Source organism: Sceloporus occidentalis, unplaced genomic scaffold, assembly GCF_023333645.1.
Source record: "Sceloporus occidentalis isolate IW3139 unplaced genomic scaffold, rSceOcc1.0.p SCAF_3, whole genome shotgun sequence".
Taxonomy (NCBI): domain Eukaryota; kingdom Metazoa; phylum Chordata; class Lepidosauria; order Squamata; family Phrynosomatidae; genus Sceloporus; species Sceloporus occidentalis.
In genome coordinates this window covers 1156810-1180297 of record NW_028316983.1, presented here as the reverse complement: position 1 = coordinate 1180297, position 23488 = coordinate 1156810, and the positions used below count along the sequence as shown (strand labels likewise).

General features: G+C 47.6%; 1 protein-coding gene across 1 annotated transcript; it reads right to left on the bottom strand.

Annotated features, from left to right (window-relative positions):
- Positions 1-15944: 15944 nt before the first annotated feature.
- Positions 15945-22027, bottom strand: LOC149315399 (eppin-like). Its single transcript, XM_089513409.1, has 4 exons — positions 21936-22027; positions 17553-17705; positions 16633-16800; positions 15945-16151 (listed from the first exon to the last, which is right to left on the bottom strand). The coding sequence occupies exons 1-4, from the start codon at positions 22012-22014 to the stop codon at positions 16141-16143; spliced, it is 411 nt and encodes a 136-aa protein (XP_089369535.1). The 5' UTR covers positions 22015-22027; the 3' UTR covers positions 15945-16140.
- Between the last annotated feature and the right edge of the window lie 1461 nt (positions 22028-23488).

Genomic DNA, 23488 nt, shown 5'->3' with positions numbered 1-23488 from the left:
TGGCGTCCTAGAATCCTTGAGATGGAAGAGACTGCAAAGGCCACCCGGTGCAACTCGCTTCAGCCATGCAGGAATGTACCATCAAAGACCTCCTGACAGATGGCCATCCAGCCTCTGCTTAAAAGCCTGCAAAACACATCCATTCCAGAAAGGTCCTTAGGAGTGTCGCTGAACCCCTTCGGACCCAGTCATTGGGTCTTTAAGAGACACACTTCTCCCACGTCCAACAATGAGCCCTTTAAGTGGGCTGGAAGGACACCAGCTGCGCATGCCCATAAAACATGGATGCTTCAAACTTGGGGAGGCAGAGAACAAAATGCCCAATGCTTTTCCTTTGAGGAGATGGGTCTCTTTGCTGGTGCATTGGTTACACATGGAGTCAATGTTCAGTTCACCTCAGCTTGTGTATGAGTGTTTGTACTGCTTTTAATTTACCTGATGCAATGTCTGTTATCTTCTATTGTCTCTAGAATCAGTAAGTAGAGAGATCTTACTTAGCATGCAGAGATGTGAAGAAAGGAGGGCAACTAAAATGGTGAATGGTCTGGAAACTATAAAGCCCTATGAGGAAGGACTTAGGGAACTGGGGAAGATTAGCCTGGAGAAGCGAAGGTTAAGGTGTGATATGAGAGCCCTGTTTAAGTATCTGAAGGGGTGTCACGTTGAGGATGGAGCAAGCCTTTCTTCTGATGCTCTAGAGAATAGGAAACACGCAGCAATGGATCCAAACTCTAGGAAAAGAGATTCCAGCTCAACATGAGGAGGAACTTCCTGACAGTAAGAGATGTTTGACCGTGAAAGACGCTGCTTCCTCGGAGTATTGTGGAGTCTCCTTCTTTGGAGTTTTTAAAGTCTCTAAAGGCAGGAGCATCTTCCACCGTCAAAAGAGACTCTTTTCTAAGAGAGGCTGCAGGGCTATCTGCCAGGGAGTGCTTGGATTCTGTATTCCTGCGTGGCAGAAAAGCGATTGAATGGATGCCCCTTGAGGTCTATTTCAACACTATGATTCTCTATGATGCTACAATTCTTATTTGCAACCTCTCATTCTCTGGCTGGCCAGACCAGATGATGCGTGGCTCAAAGTCCAGTTCTGGTGTGAGCAGACTGGACAGTGCGCCAGAACTGGGTTTTACCCCTCTTGCTCTGTTTCTTCTGGGAAGATCCAAAGGGTCCTGACTCAGGCGTCCATCGCCACCGGAACTGCTGTTCTTTACTGTATATAAGCTATTGTTTTGATCTGATTATTTTAAATTGGGTTTAATTGGGTTGTTGTAGGGATTTAGCTGATCCTTTCTGTGAACCGTCTTGAGTCCCTCTCCTGGAGAAAGGTGGCATATAGTGGCATAATAGTGCCCCTCTCTTCTGCCTTGGTTAGGCCTCCCCTGGCATGGTCCTGTATCCAGTTCTGGGCTCCACAATTCAGAAAGGATGTTGGCAAATTGTTAACAACAACAACAAGGTTCACTTTGGTGTGAGTCCTTTCCATCATCCACTCAGCAAAGTCCACGTAGGAGGCATCCTGGGTTAAAATGCAACCCTTGTGGGATGGAGCAGCTGCGTCTTCTTTCCTGCACTCATTGATCACTGGAGCTTGAAAAGGAAGGCCTTGCGGGTCAGTCCTGACCACGATCTACTAAGGTGAGCAGGGGTTTTATTCCTCTTTTGGCCCTCGTGGTGACTTATATGTGTGTGAGTTCCCCTATGGCACCGCAATGAATTAGGACTCAGGCTGCATCTGCACTCCAGAATTAACAAACGTGAGTCAACAGACCCTTGTGGTCTCTTCCAACTCCTTCCTTCCTTCCTTCCTTCCTTCCTTCCTTCCTTCCTTCCTTCATGGAGGACAGTTCCATAGCATGAGCCCATGGCTCAGGAGGCATGCTCCAAACATGAGCTGCCTCTCTAAGTGAGAAGGAGCCCTTGCTGCAGAAGTCCAGTGTTTTTCCGAACCAAGGGAAGCGGAGAACAATTTTATAACTATGTTTCCAGCCTGGGATGCCCATCATCTTGGCAATCTGCCACTCAAAGCGGGTGAGGAAAATGGCCTGGAGAGCGGCTGCCCGCATCCTGTTTCTGGGGGTGGCCTTCAGAGAAGGGCTGGATGCAGAAGGCGCAGGTTGTTCTGCACATCAGCTATTCCAATATCACATTTACGTGGACATTTAGGCCGCATAACTGGACTTGACTTGGGTAGCAAAGCGCTACTGTTCCTCTCCTCCATCCACAGCTCCCCAAACTCTGTCTCTCTCAGGCAACTGAGGCTCACAGAAGGGAAATGGGCTCAGGCTGCTGGGAAATCCCTTGACCCTGATGGTGGTTTTCATTTGCATTTGCTGGGTCTTGGTTTTAGAGTTTTCCAGGACTGGGAGCCAAACTTTGTTCTCTTTAAGGGTTTCTTCTTTCCTGTTGAAGTTGTCGTGGTGTTTATGGATTTCAGTGGCTTCCCAGTGCATTCTGACCTGATGCTTGTTGGCCTGGTCCAGAATTTCAGTGTTTTCAAACAGCATTTTGTGCCCAGGAGGGTTTGTAACGTCTTCTGCAATGGCTGATTTTTCTGTCTGCAGTGTCTCTCATGTTCCTTGATTTGTGTTCGGACGCTGCGTTTGGTGGCCCTTATGTAGACCTGCCCAGGCGTTGGCCGCATGCCATGCAGCTGTGGACAGGTCTGCATAGGGACCACTAAACACTAATCAAACACTAATTAAACGGACACAAATCCTCCTCACATATCCTCCCACCCTGAAGTCTTGGTATTCAACCACAGACCAACACACAGATTAACATGGAAATCGCTTCCTCACAACCAACAGTATATATATATATATATATATACACACACACACACACACACACACACACACACCAAAGTCCTTTCCAGGCAAGCATTCTCCGAAGATGCCAGCCACAGACGCTGGCAAAACATCAGGATTAAACTCTTCTAGAACATGGACACAGAGCTTGAAAAGCCCACAAAATAATATGCTTTGATGCTTTCATGACGAACCACTAGGTGGCACTGCCATCTCTAAAGACAAACACAGCGCAAGAAGAAACCTTGCATGATAACATCGTAACAAAAATCATTGGCATCAATACTGAAAAAGGTCCCAAAATATACTTACTGGAAATTATAGATGAAGAGCTAGAAAAGAAACATGGCAGAGTGTTATAATAAATGACCTCGGCTGCAAGGCTGCTATACGCTTGAGTTTGGAAAAATATGCCACTATATTGGAATAGACATGTCAACCTGTTTGCTTAAAAAGAGATCAATAGACAAACATAAAAGAGAAAGGTCTAAAGTCTTGTGCAGAAAAAATATATGGGTCAAAATTGGGAAAAGGAACAGAGAGAATAAAGTAGGAAGGACCGAATATCTGCGTTCTCTTAAATCAGAGATAGTAGAAAAGTACTTTATAAGCGAATAGGACAGAGTTATATTATAATATGGTTTCAGTAGAGATAAAAGTGATATAATGACGGACCAATATTTGGAGAGGTAAAGATTTAGGAAATCTTTTTTAGTGTTTAACGTTTTAATGTAACATTAAGATTGGTATTGTTAAACAGGAAAAGTATCGTATCGTATTGTGTTGTGTTGTAATGTAGTGTCATGCAATGTTTTTGTATGGTAGTGTACTTAGTGCTTCAATTTTGTAGTGGTTTATATGTTTCTTCGTGTCTGTTTTTATGTCTGATTGTATGATAGTTGTTTTCAAATTATTGGTATATAAAAATATTTTTTTAAATCAAGAAGAAGAGAGCTTGCATCCAGCCGTATCCAAATGGCAAGTGTTGATGCTTTTGCAAGTCTAGATGCCAAGAAATTGGGGGTAAAGGGTGATCATAAGTCAGAAAATGGATTGAGGGCACACAACAACAAAACATGATGAGTTGTCCCAGTTCTGAATAAGATGTTCTCCTATATTTTGGTGCTCAGCTGTAATTTGAACTGAGCACAACACATCCCAAATGTCATGCTCTGCTTGGTGCATAACATGTAGTAGTTATCAATGTGCACATTGGTGCAAGACCAGAGCCATGCTGATAGAGAAGATGGCGAGTCCTTCTGTGTCCTTCTTGTTTCAGCTGCAAGGAGGATTCGTTTTCCCCAGGAACCGCTGGCTTTGTGATCCAGACCTCTTCCCAGGTCGGTCTTTGGGGTTTCAGACCCTTCTCCTGGAGCGTCATGAGGTTCGGGACCAGTGTTTTCCTTCTTGGGTTCCTGGTACTTTGGGAGAAGTTCTCAGTGGTCTCTGGAGATCTGGGTAAGTCCAGTTAAAGGGGATGATGGGAACTCACTATAGAAATCAAGGGAGTTATCAGTTTCACAATTGTTTGGCTGTTCTTTTACTTGTAAAGCACCATGTACAGTGATGGTGCTATACAGAGTGATGATGATGATGGTGGTGATGATGGTGGTGGTGGTGGTGGGTGGTTTTCCCAGAGTGAGGCTCATCCCTTGCACTTCAGGTGTCCTGGCCCCTACAATTTCCTTAAATACAGGAAACTTGGCTGCATAATTTGTGGCCATGATATGTGGATGCAGAATCCACGGATTCGGCATTCATGGATTCAGCCATCCATGGCTTGAAAATATTCCCTTCCCTCCAAACACATACAGACAAAACCCCAAAAGCAAAGCTTGATTTTGCCATTTTATATAAGGGACACCATTTCACTACAACATTGTATATGGTAGGACTCAAGTTTCCACAGATTTTGGTATCCATGGTGGGGGCAAACCCAAACAGACCCCAAGGGCTGGCTGCAATTCTTATTTCTCCATTTTATTTATTTATTGCAAAGCGGGATCCAAGGCAGCTTATAATAATTTAAAGCGATCCCGCTAAAACTTTTAAGTTAGAAAAGTTAAAAAAGTATTAAACAGCATTTGCAAAAACCTGATTAAAACAGCTAAAACACTAAAAGGACTTTCAAAATATTTAAAACATCATCATTATTTGAATCATAGAATCATAGAGTTGGAAGAGACCCCAAGAATGGCCCTCCAGTCCAACCCCTTTATTCTGCCATGCAGGAACTCTCAGTCAAAGCATCCCTTTTGACAGATGGCCATCCAGCCTCTGTTTAAAGGCCTCCAGGGAAGGAGACTCATTATTATGGGTAATAATATACTAATTATAATAATAATGCCTACTACCCATTTGTCAGCCTCCATTTGAACCCGTGTCTTGCCTGGTCTCTCAGCACTCCCTGTCATCCAAGTCTGGGCATAAAAATTCAGAAAGGATGTTGAGAAACTGGAGCCATGTGTCCAAAGGGAGCAAGCTTGTTTTCTGCTGCTCCAGAGAATAGGAGACAATGGAGCAACGGATGCAAGCTGCAGGAAAAGAGATTGCATCTCAACATTAGGAAGAACTTCCTGAGAGTAAGGGCTATTCGACGCTGTTGTTTTGGAAAGTGATGAAGTCTCTTTCTTTGGAGGTCTTTAAACAGAGGTTGGATGGCCATATGTTGCAGGGAGGACTTTGATTGTAGGGGAATTCAAACTCTCTTTTTTTTTGTCCCAAAAAGATGGGGATCACCATGCTGATGCTTATTAGGTTTGGTGTTCCCATTATGTTTTGGGTTCACAAATCTCTTTGAGTCACTGTAACCCCTTTGCTTTTCGCACATTCCATCATTTGGGGATAAAATGGAGCCAGCTCCTTTCCCTTGAACAATACAGAGCAATCCGAATCAAATACCAAACTCAGGCCCCATTCTCACTAGCCCATTTGCTCAGGATAGAACTGGGCAGATCTGGTTGCCCCATACCGAATCTTCCCAGGTAGAAGTTCTGACTACCCTTTGCCTCGATCGGGGCAATTGGCCCCTCGGAAGTTCACATTTGCAGTACCACTTTAAAATGGAGCCTCCTTTGTTGTCAGTCAAATCCACTCCCACTTTCCTCAAAGGTGACGTATCCTAGAGCCATTGGCCAAGCGAATGGGTCCTTCCCCCCTCCTTTTAAAAAAAACAGGCGCCAGTCTGCGCATATTCTGTCAACTTGTCAAACTTAAAAACCTCCAGCTGTGTGTGTATTGTGTGTATTTGGGTCATTGCAGATTATGGCAACCCTAAAATGACCCCATCTTGGGTTTTCTTGGCAAAATTGGTTCCGAGGAGATTTGCCATTGCCTTTCCCCTGAGGCTGAGAGAGTGTGACTCCCCCAAAGTCATAGGTTTCCACAGCTTCCCTTTGAATGCCAGCCTCTAGGGGTGGCAATCAGAGAGAAAGCAAAGAAAGAGAATGCAGAGATGGCATTCTGGTGGCCTCTCCTTCAAGTAACATGATGATGATGATGATGATGATGATGATGATGATGATGATGATGATGATGATGATGATGCTCTGGAGGGAAAGAGGCTGGCATTTGGAGGGGAGGCAAGGGCTTTGGAGGTGGCATTGTGCTTGAAGGGAAGGGAAGGGAAGGGAAGGGAAGGGAAGGGAAGGGAAGGGAAGGGAAGAGGTTCCAAAGAGGAGGAAATGCTGGGCTGGAAGCAGCCCTCTTTTGAACCTCTTCCCTTCCCTTCCAGCCCAAAGCTTTTGCATAATCTGTAACAACAACAACAACAACAACAACACTAACAAATATTGCTTGCAGAGGAGGCCACCTGAATGCCCTCTGCATCTGCTTTCCCTCCGATTGCCCCCAGAATGCCACCTCTCCTTACACACACACACACACACACACACACACACACACACTTGTATCACAAGCGTTCACACATGTATCAATTTGCCAAATTGAAAGGGAAACCTTTGTAACATTCGCATTGTAGCATTCGCATATTACACACAAAACAACAATTTTTAAAAAAGCCTCTTGCAAAGTGAGTTGTCGTTCCGGCAGAAGGCAAAGGAAAGGGAAATGTGGCACAAGCAGACACACGTTCTATCAATACGTAGCAAACCTGGAGAACAAGCATGCGCATAGTCGGTCAAAAATAACATTACAAAAGAGAGAGAGAGAGAGAGAAGAAGAAGCTGCCTGCGAGAGGGAGGCATGTTCTGCCTTCTGCCCTCCCGCTGCCCTAAATCCCTCCACTGGACTTGACCCTTCCTCTGGCTCCTTCCTCCTCCTCCTCCTTCACCCCAATGAAGGGGAGGCATGTTTGCCCTCTGCCCTCCCGCTGCCCTAAATCCCTCCGCTGGACTTGACCCTTCCTCCTGCTCCTTCCTCTTCCTCGGCCCTGATTCTGCCCTTCATAGCACTCTTCCTTTGGCTCCTTCCTCCTCCTCCTTCACCCCAATGAAGGGGAGGCATGTTCGCCCTCTGCCCTCCCGCTGCCCTAAATCCCTCCGCTGGACTTGACCCTTCCTCCTGCTCCTTCCTCTTCCTCGGCCCTGATTCTGCCCTTCATAGCACTCTTCCTTTGGCTCCTTCCTCCTCCTCCTTCACCCCAATGAAGGGGAGGCATGTTCGCCCTCTGCCCTCCCGCTGCCCTAAATCCCTCCGCTGGACTTGACCCTTCCTCCTGCTCCTTCCTCTTCCTCGGCCCTGATTCTGCCCTTCATAGCACTCTTCCTTTGGCTCCTTCCTCCTCCTCCTTCACCCCAATGAAGGGGAGGCATGTTCGCCCTCTGCCCTCCCGCTGCCCTAAATCCCTCCGCTGGACTTGACCCGATCATGACTGGGGCCAAGTTCACATTTACTGGCAGCAGGGAAGAAACGGGTTTTCCTAAAAGACATGGGAAATAATCCACTTTTGGAAAAACCGCTCCAAGGGGGATTTGCCCTCATTCGGGTGTGTAAACTCCTAATTCTGGTGTGTTTAAACTGGTGCCAATGGGAACTTCCGACTTTTAATCCAGGTTACAGTTCGGTACAAAAGGTAGTCTGCATGGCCCCTTCTTCACATTGCCAAAGATGCAGATGGATGGGGATTTTTCAGGAAAAATTGGAGGGAAAACCTAGGAGTTTATCACACTGGGGCTGATTTCAGCATTAAAGAGAGATTAAAGCGCATTTGAAGCATCCCACAAATAAAGCGAAAATGGCAAGTAATTGCACAAATAAAGTGGTATCAGAAATGCACTGTCACTGAAATCCTGAAAGTAAAAAAGATGCGTGTTAATGCTTCTTTGTGATCACTTTAATAGTGGGGTTTTGTGCAACGTCATGTGAAATCGTTCCGTGTAATTATGTGATTTTTCCGGGATATTCCCAGGATAAACTCCCATCTCCTTTGTGTGATAAACTCCCTAGTATCGAATATTTGGGGTTTTGCCACCACCAAAATCCTGAAGTGCATCCAGTGCATTCGGGACGTGTGTGAACAACAAGGCTTGAACCCAGATTCATCCTGGATCCGTTGTGTGAATGGGGCCTGTGGCTTCATGCCTGGCAGAAGGGGGTTGGAGCGGATGGCGCTGGGGGTCTCTTCCAAGTCAGTGATGCAATGATCCTATGATTCTCCCCCCTTCTTGGTTCCTTATCCCCAGGGGTCTGCATGCTCCCTCCTGACCCAGGACTCTGTTTTGTGTTGGAAGAGCGCTGGTACTTTGACTACCATCTACAGAAATGCAGGCCATTCACCTGGGGAGGATGCAAAGCCAACGAGAACAATTTTAAGGATCGCCGCGAATGTGAGGCTGCGTGCATGCGTTACGGTGAGTCTCAGAACAAACCCTCCGGAGGATGGCGCAGGTAAGGAAAAGGGTCAAGTAGCCCAGACGGAGGACTTTCCAAATGGCCAGGACCACCGAGAGGCCACTGCAAGGAAACCTCAGAGAGAAACTGGGTCAGGCCAAAGCAAGGCCTCCATCTGGCCATCCTGGGACCTCCTTCCCAGAGAAGATGACCGTTGCCCCGATGGGAAGCTCACAAGCAGGACATGAGCACAAAAACAGGGCAGCCAGATGTCCTCCTTTTCCAGCACCTGTCCTACCTTTCAACCTTCTCTCCAGGAGGAATTCCAAAATGTCCTCCATTCTGAGCATGACTAAGAAGCACAAATTAATATTTATATCTGTGTTTTTAGCTTTTATCTGCTCATGTCCTGCATTTTTCTTGAATGTCCAACTTTTTGCGGTGCTTTGTCCTCCTTTGTGGTTATGAGGACATCTGGTCTCCCTGCACCAAAGGAACATCTGCTCCTCAAAGTCCAACAGAACCTGGGAAGAACTGCACTGGACCAGAGCAAGGGCTCATATCCCATGCATCTTTTTGAAACATCTCCATGATGCTGATGCTGAGGCTGCTTTTTTCCATCCTCATAAAAACCATGGCATCAGAGGGCATGTCTACAGAGGCCAAATGAACTGGGCCACCTGGTCTTTACGATCCAGGGCCAAAGGCCGGATTTGAATGCAGACTGTCTTTCCATGGGAAGAGCAGCTCTGGAGCAAATCCTGGCTGACCCTGCATTAAAACAAATTTGCAAATACTACCTTTTGCTTTGCATCTTCCAAGAAAATCCAGAGCACTTCAGAGCAACACAGGGCAGCTGTTTGTGGCATGTTTATGTTATGTTTATGTGATCAGTGTTGGGCACCTTGGAAGGAGGAACTTGTTGTACCACCATCATCATTGGTGGGTTGCACTTGCACAGCAGGATCCTTTGGAAACATCTGTCCTGAATGGCTCCTAAGATAATGGGGGAAATTCGGGGCAGCTTTGGGGCCAAAGTACTTCGGGAGCACCCCTGAGTATTCTGGACAGTGCAGACCCACCCAGAGAATTCTGTGACCCTATGGACCATTTATCACATGGCAGGGAAGCACCCAAATCCCAAGGATTAACCAGTTTTAAATCCGGAAATATCCCGCAAAAGCGGGATTGTTTTCATACAACATTGGGCTAACTGAGCATTAACCTGACATTAAGATGTGCAGAAAGTGGGCAAAATCTACCGCTTTTGACTTTCAGGATTTTCCCGAAAGTAAAAAGTGGCAGATTTTGCCCACTTTCTGCAAAGATTAATGTCGGGTTAATGCTCAGGTAGCATGACATTATATGAAAACAAATCCTCTTTTGCGGGATATTCCCGGGATCTAGACTCTGTTTATCCACAGAATTTGGGCACTTTGCCTCCTGTGTGATAAGGTCCTATGAAAATGCAAAAAGGCAAGCAAGCGGAAAGAAGAGACAGATGTTTTTAAATGTCCATGTTGTGTCTCCACCTCTTCACCCATATAATGCCTTCACTGTTGAATCCATTACCTGTTCCAGAAGACGTCAACTTATGGCAACCCAATGACTGAGAGGTTTGCCATAAATTGAGGTTTCCTGGGACTGATAAGAGATTCAGCAGTAAAGCGATTATGTGGGCAAACCAATGGAGACAAGACTGAGGAGATTATCAGATGGGGGCAAATCAAGGAAGAAGAAGGCATACTCCCTGCAAAGTTGCGCAATTGCACTGAAGATTTTCAGACAACGTTGTGCTTATCCAGGACTTAATCCATGAAGATCCAGGAATCCTCCAGCAATAACCCATCCCCAGGACTTTCTCTTTTACTCCTGGCTTTTCCACTCATCTGATAATCTCCTGAGAGGAGGGCCAGCGTGGCACACAGTGCCACCAAACCTCAGGAGCAATGCCAGCATCTCTTCGGTCATTTGTGTCTCAGGTCTAATCTGCACTGCAGAAATCATGCAGTTTGACACCGCTTCAACAGCCATGGCTTAGTGCAATGGAATTCTGGGCTTTGTAGTTTTGTGGGCTATCTAGCATTCTCTGTCAGCAAACTACAAATCCCAGGGATCCATAGGATGGAGCCATGGACATTAAAGCGGCATGAAAGTGAAACTGTGCTATTTCTGCAGTGCAGATGAGACCTCAGCGAGGCTCCCTCTGCCACTTTCCAGGCCGTTTTAAAAGAGATGGTGACTGGGGCTGCTCCCACATTGCACAGTTCATGCTGTGATATGATGATGATGATGATGATGCTTTATTTATAGCCCACCCAATCACGAAGAATTGGGGCGGGTTGCAACAGTAAAAATATAACTACATAATACAGATACATCTTTATTCTGTCAATATTTCTTCAGAGACAACCCATTTTCAGGCAGAACAAGCCTGATAGCTCTGCCTTTGGGATGGTGGCCCAGCGGTGTTGACGCATTTGACTCTTTTCTTTTTCAGGCTAAGAAAGAAGCTGATGCTGACCGTTCGGAAGAAGGTCTGATAAAAATAGGGGTCAGTGGCCAAGCTCTTTACCTGGATGCAAGCAATAAATGTGCATGTGGATTGAACTGTTGCTTTTGGTCTTCTCTGAATAAAGGATGCTTGCATTTCTTGCCATTTCTGCTCCCCAACTGAGTGAGGAGATCTTATCAGTGACCTTATCAGAACTACAAATGCCTAGAGAATTGTTTTCTCTAGTAACCTCCAAGTCTTCCAGTCCAACTCTATAGTCAATTTCCAGCAGAGTTGCACCAGAGAACCTAGAGATTCCTAAAGGGAACGTATTAACCAAATGCGCTAATAGTCAAATCCACAAATGTCAAAGCGGCACATGTGCAGGGCTGACTGTGATGCTAGGCAATAAGGTGGAGGGTAGCAGGAGAGGAAGGCTGCCTATTAGATGGATAGATTCAATAGTGTCTAGATCAAGGGAAGTAATAGTACCACTCTATTCTGCTTTGGTCAGCCCTCACCTGGAATAAACCTGTGTCCAGTTCTGGGCATCACAATTCAAAATGGATGTTGAGAAACTGGAGCATGTCCAAAGGAGGGTCACCAAAATGGTGAAGGGTCTGGAAACCATGTCCTATGAGGAGCGACTTATGGAGCTGGGGGATGTTCAACCTGGACAAGAGAAGGTTGAGAGGGGATATGATAGCCCTGTTTAAGTATTTGAAGGGATGTCATATTGAGAAGGAAGCAAGCTTGTTTTCTGCTGCTCCAGAGAATAGGACCCAGAACAAAAGAGATTCCACCTCAACATTAGGAGGAACTTCGTGACAGTAAGAACTGTTTGACGATGCGAAACACTCCCTCAGAGAGTGATGGAGTCTCCTTCCTTGGAGGTCTTTAAGCAGAGGCTGGATGGCCATCTGTCATTGGGGATGCTTTGATTGAGAGTTCCTGCATGGCAGAAGCGTGTTGGACTGGATGGCCCTTGGGGTCTGTCTTCCATCTCTATGATCCTAGGATTGTATGATCCAGGAGGCCATGGCCCTGATCCTGCAGGACCTGAGCAGAGTAGCTGAGGACAAGGGGGCCTGGAGGAGTCTGGTTCATGGGGTCTCCATGGCCCTTATCGCACGGTGGGTTTTGCAGCAATGATCTGAAGCCATTGTGAGTCCAACCATGCAGAATCATGTATTATCAGACATGATTGCTTTCTATGGGGGGTCATTGTGAGACGGATCCACAGTCAATCCAAAATGACTCCTGATTTTTGTGAATTCGGTAACAAGCGAATTCACAAAAATTGCTTCCAAGCTTACTTTGATTTCAATCAGAATTGGTCTGGTGTGGAAGGCAACTTTGCATTCATCCTCCAAGGTCCCACATTTCCCATGATGCTGCGCTGCAATTTTGCCCCATTTGCTTCTGGTGTTCCTTCAAGAACGGAGGCTGCATAATATTTCTTTAATAATAATAATAATAAGAAGAAGAAGAAGAAGAAGAAAGGAGAACAAGGCACTGCAAAATAATAATAATAATAATAATAATAATTTTGCCGGTGATACATTCGGATGAAGCAGAGGGCATGTAGGTATAGGTGACATTCCCTATCATTCATGTGAGGCTAGCATTCACATGAAACTGGAACCGGGAAGTAGCCCCCTTCTTCACCCCAGAAGTGCAAAGGTTCACGTTGGTGGATCCGCATGGTATGTACCGGTGTGATAATTTAATGTGCACTCGCTCCACTTTGACTCAGGAATCACCACAATTTTGTTCTTCACGTGTGATAATTCATCACGTGAATTGCCTTAGATTCGAATTGACTTCCCCTTCACTTCGGATTGGCTCTGGGTCGGAGTTTCAGTCTCACGTGTGAGAAGTGCCCATGAGTCAAAGTCAACTCAAGGGCAATTCACAACAACAAACCACCTCCTTGCCTCTTTGAGGTGGCTTTCCTGCCAGCAGGGGGCAGCTGCCAACAGAAGAGAATAGCCAGGAAAACCAGGTAAGGGACCGAAGGTAAGGAGATACGCAGGGCTAGCTGCGTTGGCCATTTAGCAAATGCACACAAAAATCCACCAAACAGTGATACCTTTATTGGCCAAGCAAAATGCACAGTATACCTGTTGCAAGCTTTCGAAGCTCCAGTAAATTTTGCAGGCTGGCCCCTCTTCCTCTGGCCATGTGGCATTGGGAGATTTCACAGTCCAGGAAATGTAAAGCCCATTTGCATCTCAACAGGACTCTTCTCTTGCAATCCAATCTGTCTCCATTCCTGTGAGTCCACAGGCCTCTTTGTAGGCAGCGGACAAAGGATTCCTCAGGAAGTCTCCATGTTTTTGCATCAGGGGTAATATGGAAGGTGTAGAGGTAAAACATGCTAATCCAGTCCAAATGTAAGAAGCAGAAGAAATGGTTTTACCTTGGTTGTAGGTCCCAGTCCACTGGCTTCCCTTGCACATAGGCTTGCCATATCCCGGTTCCAGGCGGGACATTCATGGCTTTTCAACCGTCTGGAACATCCTGTCCCGGGTATGGCAGCCGTCCCGGAACTCCTGGTCACCACCTCCTCCCTCTTAGTAATGCAAGGTCTAGCTGCCATGCTAAGCCTTGCTGGGAATGAGGGCTCGGGGTGGAGCCGCACAGGGCCTAGCCAGTGGGCTGGGCTCCAGAGGAGGAGGCCACAGCCGCGCGGCTTCCTCTGGATCCGAGCCCACTGACTAGGCCCTGTGTGGCTCCGCCTTGGAGAAGGCTTCCTGCCGAGCTGGACTCCGAGAAGAGAGACTGCGACAGCGGCCTCTCTTCTCAGAGCCTAGCCAGGCTGCGGAAACCTTCTTTGTGGTGGAGGAGCGTCCTCTGCCTCCAGGAAGGCTTCCCACCGTTTATATTAATGCTTTTTGAATTTATTAATTTTTTTGTTTTTTAGTTGTTTGCATCCTCCATTTACAAAATATGTCTTACATTTGGCGCCAAATTTTGTCCTACATTCGTCCTACATTTTTTCCCATTTGTCCGGGTTTGGAGGTAGACAGTTATGGCAACCCTACTTGCATACTATCTTAACTAAGAACAGAAACAACAAAATGCAGGCATCTTACTAACTTTTCCAGTTTCCCCCCTGTTTGCTTTATAACCTCTTGCCCGAAGAAGAAGCCAGTGGAGTTTGGAAAGCTTGCAACAAGTACATTGTGTATTTCGGTTGGCCAATAAAAGCATCACTGGGTTTTTGTTTGAAGGTAAGGAGGGGAGGGGGACCATTCAGACAAGCATGGCTGTGCTAGACTTTGGTAGAAAAGCAACAGAGAGGTTTGACGGGGCATGTGTGCCTCCTCCATCTCCCGCAATTTCATTGTGCATTTCATTTTTCCGTGCTAAGTGCAATACCTTACATTTCCCCTTGCTCCAGATGTTACTCTGAACTTTGACGGAGGTACCCAAGGTGCTGAGATCTGTCATTGCGTGCCCAAAGGCACCCAGTGGGTCTCCATGGCAAAAAAAGGAATCGAACCCTGACCGCCAGGGGCATAGTGCAATGCTCAGACCACTACTCTATGATGAACTCTGGCTGCATCCATACTGGAGAGATAACCGGTTTGGCACCACTTTAACTGCCCTGGCTCAAGGCTATGGAATTCTGGGAGTTGGAGTTTGTTGTGGGCCCAGAGCAGAGCCGCTCTGGACCCCACAACATACTCCAACTCCCAGAATTCCATAGCCTTTAACCCGGATGCTGAAAAGCAGTGCCAAACTGGGTTATTTCTCCAGTGTGGATACAGACTCTATTCTCCTTCAAAACGATTTCAGCATCTTGGATAGCGCCTTTGAAGTTCAGCCTAACGTCTAGAATGGATTCACTGCACGCTTGATATAGAATCCAACAGACAGACAGCAATCCCACTGGTCAGGTTGAGGCTTATACATCATCTTTGAGTGTGGCCCACGAGAAGATGGCACAAAGCAGTTCTTCCATCTGGAGCATGACCCCACAAGACCTTCCAGAGTGCAAACTGGAGAGGCCCCCTTTACCTTCAATGCTTGTGGAGAAGAAGGGATTTTTGAAGGTGTTGCTTGTTACCTGGTTGTGTAAGAAGCAACACCTTCCGAAATTCCCTCTTAGAATCATAGTCTCATTGAATTGTAGAGTTGGAGAGAAGACCCAAAGGGCCATCCAGCACAAGCCCAATACTTTCAGGACGTTCCTCCCAATGTTTTGCTGGATTCTCTTTTCCTGGAGCTTGCATCCATTGCTCCATGTCTTAATCTCTGGAGCATCAGGAAACAAGCTTGCTCCATCCTCAATATGAAATTTCTTCAAGTATTTAAACAAGGCTTATTATATCACCTCTTAACCTTCTCTTCTCCAGGCTAAACATGCCCAGCTCCCTGAGTCGTTCCTCATAGAGATTCATGGTTTCCAAACCCTTCACCATTTTGGTCGGCCTCCTCTGGACACACTCCAGTTTCTCAACATCCTATTTGAATTGTTTTGCCTAGAACTGGACACAGGATTATTCCAGGTGAGGCCTGATCAGAGCAGAATAGAGTGGTACTATTACTTCTCCCAATCCAAACACTACTCTTCTATTGATGCAGCCTAGAATTGCACTGGCTTTTCTTCTACACAACTATTAAAGATATAGGAGCCCTCTCCAGTGTTTCACTGTGGCCCAAAAATGATAATTCAAAAGCATGTCCCATTTTGTTCAGCAGGAATTAAAACTTCACAAGGGGGGTTCCGGTCTTTGTGGGCAGGATCAGCAATAGCCAAGGTGGAGATCAGCTGGAGAAATGGGAACTACTCAAAAGAGCAACACAAAGCATCCAGGAGACGAAAGAAAACATTGGCCACCTTTTATTTCCCCAATGCTCATGGAAGCCCTCCAGCCCAGTCTGCTTGCCCTGAATAGCTTCAGACCATCTCAAAGGACCCCAAAGACAGCAAAGGGGGTTGGAGGAAGGTGGAAAGGGTGCTGCCAGAGGGCTGGCTTTTGGGGTGCTCCATCCAGATGGTGCCATGACTCCTTCAACTCTTGTCCTGCCTCCACTTCAGGAAGCTCCTGAAAGAGAAAGACACCGTTATCAGATTCTGGAAGGCATCCGATGGCACTTCTATCGCAAAAATGTCCAGAGGTCTTCTAGGAGGCATTTCAAATCTATTTCTGGAAACAATTGCTCAGTGATTTGAGGAAAGCCCTTCATGCTCCTTGGCCCTTTTTATTGTTTACAACTCAGTGGGATTATCTTGTGCAAAAAGAGTTTGCAAGATGGCAGAACTAAGTTGTGCCAAACTAATTTGAAACCCTTCGCTTATTTCATTCTGACATCCAAGGACGAGAAACAGCATGGTGCCATGGCTTGACTACACAAGGGAGACCCCCACTCACCCACCCTGGGCTGAATGTATATTTCTAGATATAGATAGATAGATAGATAGATGAGAGAGAGAGAGAGAGAGAGAGAGAGAGAGAGAGAGAGAGATGTGTAAGAAGCAAAGACCCTGATGCCTGGGAAGGAGGGGAAGGTTGGCACTTGGCTTACCTGGCTTCCCACAGGTCCGCTGGCATTTCTCCTTGGTATCAAATCTGTTCAGGTTCCCATAGCATCCGCCGTAGATGAACTCCTCACACTTCTTGCTCTTCCAGTTATAGTAGAATTTGGGCATCCGTGCCTTGCAGGGTCCAGTCATGGGAGGAAGGCGGCAGAGAACTGGAAGAGAGACCCAGAGGAGGGTGAGGACAGGAACAACGGTGAGGGCCAAGCCCCGCTGGGCAGAGCTGGGCACAGTCTTGGCTTCTGTGCTGCCAGCCACCAACACACGTCCTTCAAGAGTGAAACACTTTGAGACAAACTGAAAGAAAGAAATTGGCAGCAGGAGCTTTCCTAGACTTCAGTCTATTTCCTATCAATTCTTCTAAATGCATTTGAGGAAACTGACTGCAATCCACGAAAGCTCCTGCTGCCAATTTCGTTCTCTCAGTGAGTCTCAAAGGGGCTACAAGATCATATACAGCTGGTCCTCCTTATCCATGGATTTTTTTAACCACAGATTCAAGCATCCACAGCTTGAAAACATTCCAAATAAGTATAAAATCCAAATAGCAAAGCTTGGTTTTTCATTTGATATAAGGCACACAATTTTGCTATGCCACTGTATTTAATGGGACTTGAGTATCCACAGATTTTGGCATCCATGGAGGGGCCTTGAACCAAATCCCAGCGGATAACATAGAGCCACTGTACCCTTTTCTACTCAGGACATTTCATATATGTATGTGTATTTGTGTTTTGTATGTTTTTGTGTGTGTGTGTTTTGAACTCCCCTTTATAACAGTTTTAAAACACGCCTATGAAAAGGTAACATATTTGCTTATATTCCTCCCCACCAGATGACTACAAACGCCTCCTCTGCAACATTCTCCTCCACCACCATTTTGTGCAATGAGATGACCGGTCCTTACCTGGTTCTGGTGTCTGACAGGTGTTGCCACAGGGTGAACCACAGCACTTCTTCTTCGGTGGACAGTCGGCGTCGGCATGGCACTTGGTGCAGGGGCCTGGGTCTGAAGGGCCCCTGGATGGCACCGGCACATTTATGCAATAGCCGGACCGCTCTGAGAAGAGATACAGAGTGAGAGGAAGGTAAGTAGGCAGGTAAGTCATGCCCTCCAAGTGTCCTGGGTTGCATCTGTGCGGCAGGATTAATGCAAGTTGATACCACTTTAACTGACTCGATACAATGGAAGTCTGGGATGTGTAGTTTTGTGAGATATTTAGCCTCCCCTGTCAGAGTGCTCTAGTCCCACAGCAAACCACAAATCCCACTGTTCCATAGCACTGAGCCACGACAGTTAAAGTGGTGTCAAACTGCCATTAATTCTGCAGTGCGGCAGCAGCAGCCTCACTTTGGCAGGGACCATCCTCTTCATTAATCCTTCTGCTATCCCACTTTTTCATTTGCTTTTAAAAGGTCCTCGTTTCTCTTTCCACCTCCCACTTTCCTCTTTCATCATTAGCTTAATTTGGTTGCTGCAAACTGACTTCAAAGTGCAAAAGTGGTCTGGATTCAACTCAACAGGAAGGAAAGGAGAGGAAGGAGTGAAGTCTTTCCCAGCCTGCTCATTTGGGTTTTGGTTTTCTTTGCTCAAGCTTTCCTAAACACTGTACATAAACACCAGGGATCTTGTAGGCTGTTTGAGACTAACTGAAAGAAAGATCTAAGAAAGTAAAGTTTACGAAAGCTCATGCTGCCAACTTCCTCCTTTCAGTTAGTCTCAAAGTTGCTACAAGATGCTTTGATTGTGATTTCCTTCATGGCAGAATTGGGTTGGACTGGATGGCCCTTCTTGTGGTCTCTTCCAACTCTAGGATTCTATGATTCTAAGATCTCTCTACATTAGAATAACAGAATCATAGAATCATAGAGTTGGAAGAGACCCCAAGAAGGGCCATCCAGTCCAACCCCCTACTGCCATGCAGGAACTCTCAGTCAAAGCACCCCCAGCCTCTTGTTTAAAGACGTCCAAAGAAGGAGGCTCTAATACACTTTGCCAGAGTGTGTTCCATTGTCAAACATCTCTTGCTGTCAGAAAGTTCCTCCTAATGTTGAGGTGGAATCTCTTTTCTTGCAGTTTGCATCCATTGCTCCATTCTCTGGAGCATCAGAAAACAAGCTTGCTCCATCCTCAATGTGACACCCCTTCCAAAACTTAAACAGGGCTATCAAATCACACCTTCACTGTCTCTTCTCCAGGCTAAACATATCCAGCTCCCTAACCATAGGGCATGGTTTCCAGACCCTTCACCATTTTAGTCTCCCACCTTTGGACACATGGCTCCAGTTTCTCAACATCCTTTTTGAATTGTTTTGCCCAGAATTGGACGCAATATTCCAAGTGTGGCCTGACCAGAACAGAGTGGCACTATGACTTCCCTTGATCTATTTTAGACACTATACAGTGCACCTGAGTCATACCCGGCCGCGCTGGGAGAAGGGGTGACTCGTCCCATGCGGAATAATGGGGCACCCATGGCACACACGTACCACCATGCCACGAGCCCCATTCTTTTAAATGGGGCTCGAGCATAGGCGGAATTCGCTTTACGTGGGGCAGTCCGGAACAGATCCCTCACATAAAGAAAAGGCAGACTGTGCTTCTATTGATGCAGCCTAGAATTGCATTGGCCTTGTTAGCTACCACATCACACTGTTGACTCATGTTCAACTTGTGGTCTACTTGGACTCCCAGATCCCTTTCAGACGTAGTTTCATTCAGTCAGGTGTCCCCCATGATCCTATATCTGTGCATTTTATTTTTCTGCCCTAAGTGCAGTACCTTACATTTCTCCCTGTTGAAGTTCATTTTGTTAGCTTTGGCCCAGCTTTCTAGTCTATTCAGATCATTTTGAATCTTGATCCTGTCCTCTGGAGTATTAGCTATTCCTCCTAGTTTGGTGTCATCTGCAAATTTGATAAGCATGCCCTCTATTCCTTCATCCAAGTCATTGATAAAGATGTTGAATAGCACTGGCCCCAGGACAGAGCCCCACTGGACACTTCTCTCCAGGACGAAGAAAAGAAGCCATTGCTGAGCCTGTAGCATGTTTGAGACTAACTGAAAGAAAGATCTGAGGAAGTAGACAAAAGCTACAAAAGCTCATGCTGCATACTTCTTTCTTTCAGTTAGTCTCAAAGTTGCTATAAGATCTCTCTACATTCTGATTCCACAGAGAAACACAGCTATATCTTTGAATAAACTCCACAGCTTCTCTGCTTCAAATAGTGGTTTTGCATGGTCTTGGACAGGGGTCGGCGACCTCCGGCCCGCAGGCCGGATGCGGCCCGCGGAGGCCTGCCTCCTGGCCCCTAGCTTCTGTTGCCGCCGCCGCCACTGCCGCCACGGCGGCCACCCGTCACGGCTTTTCGCCGCTCTGGGCGCCGTCATTTTGGGCAGCAAAATGGCGGCGAGGTCACGCGAGACTTTGCCGCCATTTTGGGCGAAAAAATGGCAGCGCCCATAGCCCCAGAGGCCACTATGGGCACCGCCATTTCTTCGCCCAAAATGGCAGCGCCCAGAGCGGCGAAAAGCCGCAATGGGCAGCCGCGGTGGCGGCCCTCTAGGAGACCCGCTGCCGTCTCTGGGTCCCTCCAGGAGGGCGGCAGGGGGCCTCTGGGGGGCGCGCTGCCGTCTCTGGGGCCCTCCAGGAGGGCTCCGAGGGCGGCAGGGGGCCTCTGCGGGCCCCTTTGTTGTCTCTGGGGCCCCCCAGGAGGGCTGCGAGGGCGGCAGGGGGCCTCTGGGAGGCCTGCTGCCGTCTCTGGGGCCCTCCAGGAGGGCTCCGAGGGCGGCAGGGGGCCTCTGGGGGGCCCGCTGCCGTCGCTGGGGCCCTCCATGAGGGCTCCGATGACGGCAGGAAGCCTCTGGGAGGCCTGGTGCCATCGCGGGGGCCCTCCAGTGCTGGCGGCCCCCACCAGCTTTTTTGCCGGTCTCTGACGGGGCCTGGGGCCCTGTCAGGGGCCAGCAAAGATGGGGAGGCCTGGCCCCCGGAGGGTGGAAGCTCCGCCCATGGCATGTGGCCCCACCCCTGGAGGGTGGAAGCTCCACCCCCCGGCACGCGGCCCCGCCCCAGAGGGTGGAAGCTCCACCCCTGGCATGCGGACCCACCCCGGAGGGTGGAAGCTCCACCCCCAGCACGTGGCCCCGCCCCGGAGGGTTGAAGCTCCACCCCCGGCTTCGGCCCCCCAGTCGCCTGAGGGACAGCAACCTGGCCCCCGGCTCAAAAAGGTTGCCTACCCCTGGTCTTGGAGGAGGGGAGTCTCCTCTGTTGGAGGTTTGTAAATGGAAACTGGATGGTCATCTGCCATGAGTGCTTTGACTGAGAGTTCCTATATGGCAGAAGGGTTTGGACTGGATGGCCCTTGGGGTCTCTTCCAACTCTATGAATCTATGATTGTATAAAAAAAAGTTGTCCCTCTTGGTGGCTGCCCACAACCCTTTGACCACAGTCTGGTGTTTTTCAGCCACAAGTGCCTCAGAAATTGCATTGCCCAAGGGCCATCCAGTCCAACCCCATTCTGCCATGCAGGAACTCTCAACCAAAGCATCCCCATTGACAGATAGACATCCAGCCTCTGCTTAAAGACTTCCAAAGAAAGAGACTCTACTATCCTCCAAGGGATTTTGTTCCAATGTTGAACAGCTTTTACTGTCAGGCAGTTCCTCCTAATGTTGAGCTGGAATCTCTGTTCCTGGAGCTTGCCCCCATTGTTCCGTGTTCTAGTCTCTGGTAGTGTCCTCTCCCTTGTGGATCTCACACTCCAAGAGGAGAAGGATTTGTTGCATGCCTTCTCTTCCCTCCAGACAGCGGTAGAAGCCTAGAATCCTAGAGTTGGAAGCGACCCCAAGGGCTCTCTGTGATGGATGTCCATCCAGCCTCTGTTTAAATAGCAAGCAGCAATAGCAAATATATTTCTATACCACTTATCAGTGCATTTAAGCAGTCCCTAAGGGGTTTGCAAAGTGGCAGCGAAATGCCCCCAACAAGCTGGGGAGTGAGGACTTATTTTATTGACCTCCTTGGGAAGGATGCAAGCCTGAGTCAAGCTTGAGCTCTTTTGCTGGTATTGAACTCGCAACCTTGCAGTTTGTGAGCGAATGGCTGCAATACAGGCATTTAACCATTGCGCCACCAGGACTCCTCCAAAGACCTCCATAGAAGGAGACTACCTCTGAGGGAGTGTGAGAGGGATGGGTCCTGGCCCTGCTGATGTCTTCCTCATAGCCAGACAGGAGGGGTCCCATTCACCTCTCCTTCAGACCCAAAAAGGTGCCGCTCACAGGACTTACCTTTGGCCTTGGCACCGGGAAGCTCAGTGGAGAGAGCCAGGATGCCAATGAAGAGGGCAAGGCTGATGGAGGCCACCATGGTGCCAGGCGTTGAGTGCTCAGCAGCTGAGACTCAAAGGCAAGGCAGAGGATGCTGCCTCTATAAGAAGCTCCCAGGCCGTTGCACAAGAGGGCCAGGATGGATTTGTCCAGAACTGCACAATGCAGCTTCCTTCCCCTCTGAACTGGTGTGGCCAGGCCTGGGGCAGGGAAGCAGCTAGCAAAGGACAGAGCCTGGGGAAACCCCATCCCTGGGTTAGGCCAAGGTTTCTTGGAGTGCAGCGTATGGGGCTTGATAGGATCCCTCGGGTGCCCCTCTTTGGGGACTGTTTTAGCTGCACATTCCTGCATGGCACAAAGGGTTGGACCAAGTGGTCCCTGGAGGTCTCTTCCAACTCAGTCATCCAATGATTCATTCAGGAATGGATAAAGTAGCAAAACTGGGGCTGGTGTTGAGGGGAAAGAGAAGTCAGGAGGGAAATGGACTCTGCCTTTTGAACATTTGGCCCCTTTCTTGCAGCCCTGATGGGATCCTGATTCCAACCAAAAGGCAGAATCTGGCCCCTTCCTCTGCGCACAATGCGAAAGCACTGTCCAGGGTCTCCTTTTTCATACAGCTCAATAATACAAAATGTATCTTGGATGAATGTGACTTGGATGAAAGAATAGAGGGCATACTAATTAAATTTGCAGATGGCACCAAATTAGGAGGAGTAGCTAATAGCCCAGAAGAGAGGATCAACATTCAAAATGACCTCAATAGACTAGAAAGGTGGGCCAAAGCTAACAGAATGAAATTCAACAGGGAGAATCATTATTACATGAAATTGCGCAAATAAAGTGATATCAGGAGTGCATTGTCACTGAAATCCCGAAAGTAATCAGATGTGCATTAATGCTTCTTTCTGACCTCTTTAATGGCGGGTTTTGTGCAACGTTGCGTGAAATCATTTTGTGCAATTAATTACACGATTTTTCCGGGATGTTAATGGGATAAACTCCCAATCTCCTTCGTGTGATAATCTCCTAATGTCCGAAACATGCTGCAGAAATAATGCAGTCTGTGACTGCTTTAACAGCCCTGGCTCAATGCAAGTGAATTCTGGATGAAATTGTGGTTTTGTGAGACATATAGCCTTCTCTGTCAGAGAGTTCTGGGGCCACAATAAACTACAATTCCCAGGATTCCCTAGCACTGGGCCAGGGCAGTTAAAGCAGTCTCAAATTGGATTATTTCTGCAGTGTGCTTTGGACCTTAGTCACCATTTCCAGAAGCTAGATTCAAAACAGATTCCTGTTTGGCGGCTCAGTTTCTGCCATCCATCCTCTGCTGGGTGCAATGCGTCACCATCAGGGTTCCTTACATCCTGTCATCCAAAAATAATTGCAATGGATCTGCAAGAGTCACCCAGGACTAGGAGCAACACCTGCGAATGAGGGAAGGGCTCCATCATCCCAGAGGAATGAGGAAAAGGGGCTGAGGAGGAGGAGGTGCAATGGCTTGGCAAAGAGGC

Bases quoted from the DNA above. Each gene is read 5' to 3' on its own strand.
- LOC149315399 (XM_089513409.1), bottom strand. From the start codon at position 22,014: ATGGTGGCCTCCATCAGCCTTGCCCTCTTCATTGGCATCCTGGCTCTC. The intron at 17,706-21,935 runs GTAAGTCCTGTG...ATCTCTTCTCAG, and splicing joins TCCCGGTGCCAAGGCCAAAG to AGCGGTCCGGCTATTGCATA. The intron at 16,801-17,552 runs GTAAGGACCGGT...TCTCTCTTCCAG, and splicing joins CTGTCAGACACCAGAACCAG to TTCTCTGCCGCCTTCCTCCC.